The sequence below is a fragment of the Apus apus genome, chromosome 9 (genome assembly GCF_020740795.1).
Source record: "Apus apus isolate bApuApu2 chromosome 9, bApuApu2.pri.cur, whole genome shotgun sequence".
Lineage (NCBI taxonomy): Eukaryota > Metazoa > Chordata > Aves > Apodiformes > Apodidae > Apus > Apus apus.
Window position 1 is genome coordinate 15,475,343 of NC_067290.1, and position 12,746 is coordinate 15,488,088.

Here is a 12,746-nt window from a genome sequence, read left to right on the forward strand (position 1 = left end):
CAGAACTGATCAGTCTGAAAGAATCAACGAGGAACAACTAATAGAAAAGACTTGTAAAGAGGACCAAAGTTTGAAAACTTTGTGATTCTTCAGGAGGAAGAAGTTAAAGAACTTGCATATTGCTGCAAATATTTGGTTCCAACTATTGTTGCAGCCCCCATGCAAGCCAGATGCACAGCGTGCCTTGCTGAGGAAGGAAAAAGTTACCTTTCTGTGGTATTAATGTAGGAAGAATATAAAGCAGTAACTGATGGCCTCTTTTCAAACTAATTCTAGGAAACAGGATTCTGTACAATTTATTTCCAGTATTAAACCACCTATTTGTATTACTTAAACTGTACAGGGAACTATCCTGCCTTTTCTGTCCCTTTTTACAGCCCTCTTGTTTTCCAGTTTGCCTTTTAAAAGGCACATGGTTCCTTTTCACTATTGACATTCAGAAAGAAGTGACAGGAAAATGTGCCCAGTATCAGTTCAGTTTTATTAGTCTGATTACTTAGAGTTGATAAGTTGGGGAAGTAGCACTTGATTTAAATGGGCTTTTTAGTCCTAATTCAAAGGTCCTTTGTTACCTGAGGTGTCTGTTTAAACTTAAGAGGGCAAATTTGTGAGAGATGAGGAATGCGTGTGTTTGTATGCAGACTGTTAATCTAATAACATTTTTCTGTGCTATGTGTATTAAAATACTAAATCTGATGCTTTGATTAACTAAGCATGAATAACTGGGTTTCATGAAGTGCCTAATTTATTTTTTCTTCTAATTTGCAGAATGGGGAACTAATTTATGGCTGTAAAGATGACCAGGACTGTGTCTCTGACTGGAACGAACTTGCTCATCACTTAAAACCTTTCTTTTTTCCCTCCAATGGGCTGGTCAGTGGGCCACACTGTACAAGGACAATTATCAAAGAACTAATCCATGTTATAACTATGACGCTACTAAGTAGCACTGATGCCTGCAGGGCAGGTGATATGAAGACAGTTCCCATTTCACAAGGAAGAAGCTACTGTGAAGCAAGTGCTTTTAATAAGGAACTAGTAAGAAATGGTAAGAAATAATTTCTTGAGCACTGTTAATAATTAACTGTTATCAATCACAAAATGATTCAGATCTTTGCTTCTCATTGGCTGTTTAATGCCAAAGTGAGAATGGAAACAGTGGTGTTTTGGTGACATTTAAAAATTAAGTTCTGAGCTGCATTACTGCCAGATAGTTTACTTTTAATATGACCTTGTAGTGAGCACTGACAGCACTGTACCTACTGATAGGGATAAAAATAAACTTAGAAGGTGGTAGGGAAAATAAGGAAGAAAATACCAGTTTGATCTGCTCATCATCACAAGTATTTCAAATGAGTGGGGAATTTTTATGTTGTGTGTGCTTATGAGGTCTTTGGTTAGTTTGTTACATTACACCTATTTCTTGCCTCTCCCTGCTCCTCCTCTCTGCCCTCACCAGCTAGGGTGCAGATCATTCTCTTCTACTACTCTGCTCCTGGCAAAGAAAGAGGTATGAATACTGGAGGGAAAAGGAATGGGAAGTGAGAGTTGGGAAACTGTAAATCATGTTAATTGCTCAATGCCTAAGTTTTGGAATGCTCAAATTATTCAAGATGCTTTTAATTATCCTAATAACAGAAACTGCATGTTTCTTACTCTGCTTTTGAGGAAGATTTTTTTCATTGCTGATTGGTTTTGTTGTGTTTTGCTAGAGAAAGAGCTCTCTTACAGAAATGACAGCAAAGACAAATCTGTTTATACTATATGAAAAAGAACTAATATCTTTCTGCCAGCAGCTCATACTGTTGTAAGTGATTTGTGGTGGCTTTAAACTCATATAAAAATGTCTCTTGCAGACTCAAACAAGCAGACTGCAATGGAAGTTTGTGGGGTTTGGGTTTTTTTCAGTTATTTTGTAGAGTTACAGATCAGGTGTTTTATTCTGCATTCAAATATGTGCTGTTGAAATGTGCAGGTAAGTACATGCAGCTGGCACTTTAGTGTTTGGAAACACAAGTGGCTTGGTTTAATTTCTTTTCCCTTTTTCTCCCCCTGTGACTGGTCTAAAGAATATTTAATTTGCTTTGTGGAACAAGAACATATGTAATGTCAAAATGAAGACAACAGTCATGTTTGCCTTATTTGAAAATACATTTTCTTCTAGGTAAACATAAATTGGAAAGCTCTGGCTTACCGAGGGGTTGTCTCCTTTATAAAACCCTTCAGGCTCAGATGCTTGACATGCTGGATATTGAAGGACTCTATCCCTTGTACAGTAGAGTTGAGCAGTACTTGGAGGAATTTCCTGAAGAGAGGTAAGACTTGGTGGCTTTCCTTTTCAGTTCTGATTAAGGAGGTGTGCAGACAAGATTGGCTGTATGCAGACACAACCATTTTGTTCTCTTGTTGTGTACAACCTTCCTTCATGGTGTTGCATATTCTCCATTTCTAACTTGAAATGGCAGATAACACAAAATATGAGTTTTATTGTTTAAAGTTTTAATGTCAGTCACTTTGACCTGAATTTTTAGGTAATGAGTATGGGAAGTCCACAACATGGTAAGAGAGAAAATGCCCTGTTCCTTAGTAGCAGAGGGTGTATATTTGAGGAAAGATACAGTAAAGTGTATGGTTGGTTTCTCAGGCCTTCAGTACCTGCAGACCTAGGCCAGGGTCTGCAGTAATGATGACATCTTTACAGTAATTCTCATATCTTGGCCTACCTAAATCTGCCCCTAGAAGCCCCTGAGTGTGGTACTCAGCCTGCAAGGTCTTGCAGAAGGTGTGGATCTGCTGCTGTCCAGCTGAGTGTGACTCACATCACAAGTGATCCCATCACTCTTGAGGCACAGGAGTCTTTCTCTTACAGTATTTCTAGTCTGGTGAATAAATACTGGGCATTGCAAGCAGCTACACTTGTTCTCAGTTAAAGCTTATTAGTTGTAACAATAATCGCTATAAAAGACTTGGCTGGGCTGGAATGTGCCTGTAATTCGGCCGTTGCTCACAGGAGGGCACGCTGGCTTCACTGCCGAGACCCGTCTGCTCCTGCTCCTCAGCTCCCTTGGCCTCCCGGGGGAGTTGAAGGGGTATCTCATGCCGGTGGGTTGGCCTTAAGCTCTGCTTAAATAACTTGCAGTGAGGCTTACTTATGTATTTATACATTAAACCAATACATAGAAAAGTTATAGTTTCACCTGGGGGGTGTTAAGAGTGCTGCAAACCCTGCTTTGTCGGGACCTGCTGGAGTTCAGGGTTTACTGTAGGAAGGAAGGAGGGGAGGCCAAATACACGTGCCCCCTGCCAGTGTGCAGGTGGGCTGGGGGCAGAGCAGGGCCCTGGCAGGTCAGTGTGCACACCCAGTGTTTGCAGCAAGGCTTTCTGGGAGCTCCTGCAGGCTAACAGATTTTGAAACCTACCCATTTTTTTGAAAAATACTGTTCTTGTTGTGATACACAGGTGGCAGTGGATTATGAAATCTTTTTTCAAACAAAAACACAAAGCCCAAACCTTAAACAGTGTATCTTAACTGATGTGAGGATGAGGGACTGGTCATGGTGTTAGAGCACTAAACTGTTGCCACGTTTATCAGCATTACTGTTTCTTCTGAATATCTGGGCTGCTGAAGAAAGATCTCACTGAAAATCAGTAAATCATCTTGGCTGTCTCTAAATCTTCTTTTAATATTTATTTAGAAGTACATTACAGATAGATGGACCTTACAATGAAGCATTTTATGAGAAGCTGCTAGATCTTTCCACGGAAGATGATGGGACAGTAGCATTTGCGTTAACAAAGGTACTTCTGCACATGTTGTTGAAGCTTATTTACTCTGTCAGTTTCAGTAAACATCTGGCTACAGGAGCAGATGGACAGCCTGCTGGCTCCACCGCTGGCCTGGTGAAAGCTCTTAATTGTGCCAGCATGTACCTTAGTAGCAGAAGCAGTTAAAAATGAACATGTTTAGCACCAGATCTGGAGGAAAAAAATGCTGGTTATTCCCTTTCTTGACTGAGGAAGTATTTGCATGAACTGGTGCTACTTTGGCCTTCAAGAAAACTATCTGTAGGAAATAACCATCAATCTTATAACAGATGCTGTAAAACCACCTGCTCCTGCTAACCATCTGTTACTGACACCTTTTGTAAAGAAAAGCAAGCTTTGCTAAGGCAAATGCAAATAGAATAGAAAGTGTTATTTTTGTGTTTCACAGGTGCAGCAGTACAGAATAGCCATGACTGCTAAAGACTGCTCCATCATGATTGCCCTTTCACCCTGTCTACAAGATGAATGGTAAGAGACCTGCTTGTGAGTGACTCCTGCTCAGAGAGCAACTGAAGCTGCGTTTGCACAGTTGTAACTTGAGGGTGGTGGTGTCCAAATATTTGGCTGTGAGCATATTAATAAGGTGGAGTTCTGATTTAAGACAAATGTTTGTTTATGAAAAGTTTTAAGTTGATAAAAAGGGTTGAAGTTTTATATCTATTCCCTTCTTGGAATTTGACTATTTATAGTAGCTGTACACATCTTAACCAGGTACAATTTTTACATGAGAGATTTTTCAAGGTGAGTTGCCTTTAACTGCCCAATTAGATTAAAAGTAAGGCAGTAATCAAGAGGTGACATCTTTTGCTGTAAGGCAGGTGGCTTTGCCACAATATTATCAGTGTCAGCAGTAATAGTCTGCTCTTACATAGGGGAATTTGCTTTACCAAAGCCTTTGGGTTTTTTTAGAGAATACTGTTTTCTGCCTTTGCCCTGCAGCTCCTGAATGAAGTGTTCATGATGTAGATAACTTGTTATTACTAAGTCCTCCGTCCTTCATTATCTGTGGACACTTAGGTCTGATGCTACATTTGTATTACCTTGAGTTGCAGTGATTCTTCCTTCTGCTAGTTCTGAAGGCTATTACTGCCTTTTGTGCATATCCCCTAGGAACAGACTGGGCTTGGGCAGTACAAAGCCACGGTAACTGACAGTAATGTCTTGAGTTCAGATGTGTGGAAGCTGAAAGGAAAACAACTGGAAGAGGTGCCAGCAAATTCACTTTAAGGCTGGCTAAGCTGGAGCTATAGATTCCTAAATGCTGCATTAGCTGAAGTTTAATTTCTTGGGCTTCTAGAAAAGTTCTAAGATTGATATTAGAGTCACTTTAGTGAGGGGACTCGGGACACACAAATGACAAATGTTCATTCAGTGACTCAGATGTACAACATGGTTCTGTGTTCCAGCTCTGAGCAGAGACCTGTGGTACTAACGTCCAAATCAAGATTCACCTTTTCTGTTTCTGTCCTGGACCTTGACCTAAAACCGTACGAAAGCATTCCTCATCAGCACAAACTGGATGGCAAGATAGTAAACTATTATTTGAAGAATGTACAGGCCAAAGATGACCCAGTTATGTCCACTCTCTTTAAGGAGAATGAAGACTGCACATTAGTTCTCCATAAAGTGTAACCATTTCCTTAAAGTTATTTTTATTTGAACACATTAGAAAGTGAAAGATTAATGGAATACAATTATGGTGATTTTTTTTTTTTTCTATTGTGTTCAGTGCATTTTTCAGCTGTGAATGTTTTTGCTTTAAGAAATGATTTCTGATTGGTATTGCCTTTTCAAAGACATGGGATAGCACTAAGCAACGCATTTGCTATATAACCTTAATGAATGTATTTAATATGACAGAACAGATAATGTGCCATACCTTGGAACTAGAGGTCAGGTCAAATTAATACTAAAGTCTATTTCCTTAGAATTGAAAGAGCAGAGAAGTAAAGGTTTCCTGAAGTATTGCACTAACATAGAAAGCCTAATTACTAATGAAAGAATTGTCTTGGAGCTTGTGCTTTGAGTCTCATACCCCACTAGGAAGAGGGAATGCTCTGACACCTAATGTAAAACTTCCGCATTAAGTCCACTGAAAATACAACTGAAGGGGCTACTCAAGTGTTACTGATGTATGGAACTACTGTGTTTACTACAGGACACTTTGAAGTACTAGTGCATGAGATTAAGGACACCAGACTGCCTCCAGAAGTTTGGTGATCACCTTGTGTCTACTTAAAACTTCTGAAACTAAGTGGAAAGGGTTAAAAGTAAGCATCTGAGTTTGATGTGATAGCTGGGCTCAACTCACCTGACATACTGGTCTTTTATTTTTTATACATTATGTGCTGCTATTGAAGGTGAAACCACAGCTTGCTCTTACCTAGTTTAAATTGAGCTGTATGAATAATATAGTCTGAATTCTACAGGTTTGTTCAGGTCTTTCAGATAGTGTCAAACATTGTCATAACTTCACTGATAGCCCACATACTGTGGGCTTGAGCAGTTGCTTTCAGGCTTGTTCTTTTTCAGTGACACACAATAACAGTGACAGTACCTGATCTTATTTTCAGAAGCTGCAGGGGGGCAGTTTCTGAGGATGAGTGCTGGACCTCAGTTCCTATCACTACTTCAGCCATTGAATGATGGCTTCACTTCCTAAACATTGGAATGTGCAGCTGAAGTCTTGTGGGATGTTGCATAAAAGACACCCTTGAGGAAGGTCCTGAGCTGCAGACAGAGGATATATTCAGAAGTGAGGGCAGTAAGATGAAGGCTACAGCCACTTTCCCTGTACGCCTAGGGATTACACACCCTGAAATGTGCAGAGATGCTGCTCAAGCCACAGTTCACTGCTGTTACCTGGGTACAGCATGGGCTTACTGGTCATGGTGTTAAAAGTAATGTAGGTCAAGATTTAAAAAATGTATTTAGATTTCAGTGTAATGTTTGAATTGTTCCATTTTACCTGACAGTCGAAAAGCAAACTCAGAAAATCCTGTATATTGGCACAACTCATGGAAGACACATGAACTAGAGTAACACCACTCACAGAGCCGTGGGGCATTGCCATGGCAGTGACCTGTGTTAGCCATCTCCTGGATCCCATTGCCTGGTGACCCTGTGCCTCCTGGGATGGGGTCCTGGGCTGCTCTCACTGAAATGGGATACTACAACAGTGCAATAAGCTGGTAGTTGGTAATGGTATTAACCCTTCCTTTTCAAAGAAAACCTGGATGGAGAGCTATTTTTAAATTCAAAAATCCTCCAACTGTTGCATAAGGGGAGGAAGGAAGGAGTATTCACAGCTGGCAAGTTTTCAGGGTTTTTATGCTGTATCTTTACACACGTTTCATCTGCAAATAGAAGTGCATGTGCTGATCAAACAGCTCAATTTTCATGCAAGGAGCAAAAGATGAAAGGTCACACAGAACAAGCTAAAGCAGTAATGTGTCAGTGGATAAAGTAGCAATGAATTTTGCCTGTCTACTGGATTCCTAACTTGAAATTAGTCTGCCTTATATCTAACAAGATATTTTATTACAGAGTTGCTGTTCATCAAAGCTTAATCTCTGGTGCTGCTCAGCTGTAGATTCTGACAGAAACTGATCTCATCTGTCAGTTTTTCCTGACCTTCCAGAACAGTAGGAGGCTATTACAGTGATTAAATAGTGGATTATTAAAATTACAATATTACAAACATACTGTAGCTTTAGGTCTTGATTTCTCCACCTATTTCACCACTGCTATAAAATACTTTGACATAACTTATGAACAGATCAGGCAGTTGCACTGCTTGCATGGTTAGAGCTGCTGTGGACTTGGAAGTTCTTAATACTCTCCAGAATTCACAGTTCTTTTTGGACCCTTTTTGCTCCCTACCTAAGAAGGACATGACATTAAGTTGTACAGGTTTGGTTGTGGTGCTCGTGCAGAGCAGGGGCACTCCTGCAGAATGCTGAGAGTTCACAAATTACCTAATGCTACATCTGATGGCAGGGAAGGAAGATGACAGGACATCTTTCTAAACTGTTTTGTTTCTTCAGGGATGAAGCAATGAAAACAACTTTTGTAACATGTTACCTACTAGACTTTCCCTCTAGAAGTAGGAAATCAAACTGCAGCAAGCAGTAGTTAACTCATCAAAAAACTCTTACAAAAAAAGTCTATTGGTCCTTTCTTGTTTAGTTTAATGCTCTCTCAACACCTGCATTGTGGAAAACAGTTCCCTCATACAGTTACCCTTTTTTTTTTTTTTAACATAGTATGTCTTTGAAATCTTCAAATTGTCCACTCCACCCTAATTTAATGAGAAAGTTATTTAACTCTTTGTTCTAGGAGTCTCTTACTGTTCTCTTGTCATTTTAAAATCACTGTACTTTTACAGAGCTGTGAAATGAAATGGATTTTTATGGACTTGATTTTGACAGTGCATGATCTTTTAACACTTTCCAGGTATCTAGAAAATGTTAAGAAGATAAACCACTCTGGTACATTAATGATTCAGAAAGATAAATTTATAATGAAATCACGCTGTACATGTAACTATTTTATTTGGCATTTTTGTATTTAAATGGCTGTATTTATTTTCATGTCATGACAATTTATATATAACGTGCCATAATTGTACAGATAGCATGTTTTATGAGTATGGTTTCTAAATGGAAAATAACTTAATGTTTATATTCAATAAAATTATAGACTGTGTAACACAATATCCTAATTAAAATGACTTTTGAAAATGCTACCTGGTGTAAGCCATGCTGGTGTTCATTTGTGCAGGCCAACCACTTTGATCAGATTCTCAATAGCTGTCTCAATCCCAAACAGCAGCAGCAGGCTTCGGAAGCGGGTGGGAGCATTGTCAAGAGTTGCCATCTTCTGGTCCAAGACTGCAAGAAAACCAGAACAGTGACCATTATTTTCACACAGTTGTACTGTTCCTGAAAGCAGCTGCCAGCATTGCGTTTCTGATGAAATGGTTACCTGCTCTCAAGCAGGGGAAGACATACTTGTTTGGTAACTCCATTTAAATTATACAGGAGGTGCTTCCTATTGTTATACTATATTAAATTATACATTTAGCTGTTTGCTGAACTGGGATTGCTTTGCCTGGCTGGGCTCTGCAAGTTGATTTCCATTTTATCTAAAGAGATGCTGAGCACAAAAGGGGACAGGCATTCTACTTTGAAAGCTCAGGAAGAGTCTCTGAAGTGAATGGCCTTACCTTGCTCTGGTACTTTAGTTAGAAGGTCCAGAATAGGCGTAGTTCTCCCTTCTTGATCCATATGTATCTTCCAAACAATCATTAATTCAAACCTGTATCATGTGCACAGACACGTTAGTGAAGTGTTAACTAGGCAACTGTCTTCAAGGTTTCTTGAAAGCTGAAAGTACAATATTTGGGAGGTTCACACTCATGATGCTCTGAACAAGTGTCACCTCTACTAACACAACTCAGCCACCTCTGTATTTGGGAACCAAAATACAAGTATTTGAACCAAGGGAAAACTGGTAATTTATTGGCAAGGAAAGGGTCCAGGCACATCCAGATTTTGAACCCCAAGGATTTTCCTCTGGTTCTTGTAATTGTCTCATGAATGGCCAGTTTCCATAGTGCAATGGTAAAAAAAGCAAGACAGGAAAGAAAAGGAGAGTTAGCATCCCCTGCCCCACCCCTTACAGAATATCTGCACCTGGGGGCACGTACTGAGCTCAGATACAGGATGAAAGCGGGAATGTTGTTCAGAAGAAGTGTTTGCATAAATAGTGATGTTCTGGGTCCTGATATTGCTCATGTCCATTTCAGAATAACACACAGGGATAAATATACCCAAAACCTAGATTCCTGCATTTGTTTACTTTTAATTTAAAAAAAAAAAAAAAATCTTAATTACTCCTTCAAGAGTTTTGCTTTCTAACATCCCATCTGCCTTATTGCATTTTGTATTCCACTCTAGTCCCTGCTTTTAGCAGTATTCCTTATTGGAAGGAAGGGTTTCCAAATCCAAAGCTGGTCTGCACATCAATAAGTCATTGTGAGGAATAAGCTCCCTTTTCTTAGTGGTGTTTGACCAATCATGACTACAAGTTTCCTTTAAATACAATTTGTCAGCCTTTTGCCACTTCATTGTTAAAAATCCTTTAAGAATTTGAGCAGAGCTTGTTCAGAGATCTTGCAAACAGATTAATATGCAAGTGTATTTTTCTACCAACCCAATGAAATAATTTTCAATTCTTGCATTTCATAATTACAGATGTATAATGGAACTTGGCATCTGTCAACATGAAGAGAAACTAAAATAAACCATCTTATTTTCTAACTGTGATGGTCTAACAACAATTCATTTCAGCAACCTAGGGTTAAAGCATTTAGTTTCAACTAGTAGATTTGGCAAAACCAAGACAGCACTATCTATTATGGTTTGTTGCACAAATAAGATGAATGGAGCTGTGCTTTATTTCCAGTTGTTTCCATATAAATGAATGCGTGTTACAGCAAAGTTGTAATAGGAGAATCGGTCTGATCCCTTCACAAAATAGTTACTTTTCTTGGCCCTTAAAGAATTCCTGACAGGAACAGTTACAGTGTCTTAACATGCAACTTCAAGGACTTTTTTTCACTATTTAAAAACCCAAACCTGCCAGAACATGTATAGCAGGGAGCCCAAGCAAACCCAGCATGTGTGGTAACAAACATGTTGTGGTAACAACTAGCAGTGCAATGATACTATCCTTCCTCTGATTTCCTTCTGTATTTGCCTCAGTGACTTGTGCTCGTGGCACCTCTGACCACAGCAGGAAGGATAAGCTGTCACTGACAGGCTGCCACGCTGGCCCTGCCCGCGGGAAGGGACAAGCTCCTTCCCCAGGGCTGGAAAATCCTGCCTTATCTCTCAGAGGAGCTGCTGGGGGCCTACCCTGTTGCACTAAGAGGGACTTGGGCCTCAGCATCTGTTCTGCCCATGTAATGCAGAAAGAAAATCAAGATGGAACCAATACAGCTGAACCTGACATTTTCTGATGCATGAGAGGGAGGGGACAGCCCCCATTCCTGAACTTCTAATTTAGACTCTTCATTGCAGCATGAGCTTTTTTCACATAGCTTTTTAAAAGAGTGGGTACACATGGCAGCAATACAATTGATTGACTTACCTAGCAAGGCCACAAGCACACAACCTGTATATAGATTTTTGGGTTGTTTTTTTTTTTTCTTTTTCTCCTACTGTTTTGAATGTGTGGTTATAGCCCTAAAACTTAACCCATATCATCTAATCTCTGTGTTTAGAGGCATTATAAAGCAAAGAGTGATTTAATACTCAAGAACACTGATAATCTATACATTGTCAACATGGATTTCACAATCCTTTTATCTGCACAAATCAAGAAATGTAATTATTGTCTTACCCAGAAAGTTTGGGGTTCCTTAGAATCATATAGTCTCCCAACAGTCCTTCTGGAAGGATCACAACATCAGGATATTTGGCCTGTGAATAAACAGGTTCAAAAGAGTATAAATTAGGGCAGAAGAATCATAGCAGACAAGGTGGTTTCTAGCTAGGGCTTTCCAGATGGATTTTAATATGTGGCCACTTGTAGCCTGCATTTTTAATAGTTAAGAGTAACACTACTAATTGTTTAAAATTCTGACACATGCTTTGTAAGTTTTGATGGTTTGGTCTTTAAGTATCATTCATGTGATACCAAGAGATACTTAAATTTGGCCACCTCAGAGAAAAAAACCAGTATTGTACACCTCTACAAACAGGCCTTAAAGCCTTATGCAAGATGTAGGAAACCTTAAAATAATATTTTTTAACTAAAGTCTATTAATTTTTTAAATAACATTATAATACATCAGTTTAACAAAAAAAAACCCCAAACCCCTTATTAGCATACTCTGTTTAGCTACTCCTTTTGAGAAATGGCATCACGAAGTTCCATACAGTGCTTTGAAAGCATAAAGTAATAAAGGCAATGAGATACCTAAGTAACCACTGTTACCCAGATATAATGGGACAATGGAAATTAATAAAACATCTAAAACTACTGACTATTATTAAACTCCATGTTACTGGGTATTAGAACTGTTTTCAGTCACTAGAGTGTGCAAGGATTGATCATTGTTCAATTACTTTGTTAGTTCTTCTATTAATGTACAGTCTTCAACATGTACGTCTTGAATTATAACTTCTGCTGTAACTATTTTAAAAGCATGGAAAAGAAAAGCAGAATGGTGCTGAGGTATGGATTCTGTAGAAGTTCTGCAGTATGTCAGGTGACAGGTCCCTCAGAGTATGGGGAGATGCACACACATCAAAATACAGAGGAAGAACACAATTCCTGCATCCTGCAGGGACAGGCTGTTGCAGAAGAGAACAGAACCTAGGCACAGCCTGTTACTGTGAGGACTTCAACACTGTGACTTGCACTGGGTTAGGTACTGCATACAAAGCTGTGTTCCAAAACTTGCAGTTTATAAAGTGTGAAAAATCTGTCAGCCACAATCATTGTACAGCGCTCCCAGGGCAAGTAGTATGTCTCATGGAAAGGGAGCAGGAGAGCTTGTCTTTGAAAAGCACTGGAGAAAATGAGTCGGGTTTTATAGGATTACGCCTCATCTGGCAGACTGAAATTGCTACCAGATGTGACCTTGCTCTAGTTTAGGAATTTATGACACACTGAAGGGGGTTTGTGCAGAATGCCAAATGACATAAAACACATGGAATTTGCTGGTTTTTATTTCTACAAAGTAACTAGGACTGTATTTACCATGCGGATAAAGGCCATGAATTGTCCTGGGAACAAAGACACATAAGGGGCAACAACGTGCATGGCAGTTACAGCATGAAACCGTGGCTGATCTAAGGACTCTTGCATAGCAGAGCAGTGATCTTTTTTCAGCTTTAATCCCTATGGAA

The 12,746-nt window shown here is 39.4% G+C and overlaps 2 protein-coding genes across 2 annotated transcripts in view; one reads left to right on the forward strand and one right to left on the reverse strand.

Annotated features, from left to right (window-relative positions):
* The window catches only part of IPPK (inositol-pentakisphosphate 2-kinase), a 30,578-nt gene extending 22,006 nt beyond the window's left edge, over positions 1-8,572 (forward strand). The window contains exons 9-13 of the mRNA XM_051627277.1: positions 769-1,048; positions 2,165-2,315; positions 3,696-3,798; positions 4,214-4,293; positions 5,232-8,572. Of these exons, the coding sequence (XP_051483237.1) occupies positions 769-1,048; positions 2,165-2,315; positions 3,696-3,798; positions 4,214-4,293; positions 5,232-5,457 (840 nt within the window). The 3' untranslated portion in view covers positions 5,458-8,572. The remainder of the gene's footprint in view (positions 1-768; positions 1,049-2,164; positions 2,316-3,695; positions 3,799-4,213; positions 4,294-5,231) is intronic.
* Positions 8,325-12,746, reverse strand: part of CENPP (centromere protein P) — a 110,984-nt gene continuing 106,562 nt past the window's right edge. The window contains exons 7-9 of the mRNA XM_051627283.1: positions 11,233-11,312; positions 9,053-9,144; positions 8,325-8,717 (exon numbers count right to left, since the gene is read on the reverse strand). Of these exons, the coding sequence (XP_051483243.1) occupies positions 8,596-8,717; positions 9,053-9,144; positions 11,233-11,312 (294 nt within the window). The 3' untranslated portion in view covers positions 8,325-8,595. The remainder of the gene's footprint in view (positions 8,718-9,052; positions 9,145-11,232; positions 11,313-12,746) is intronic.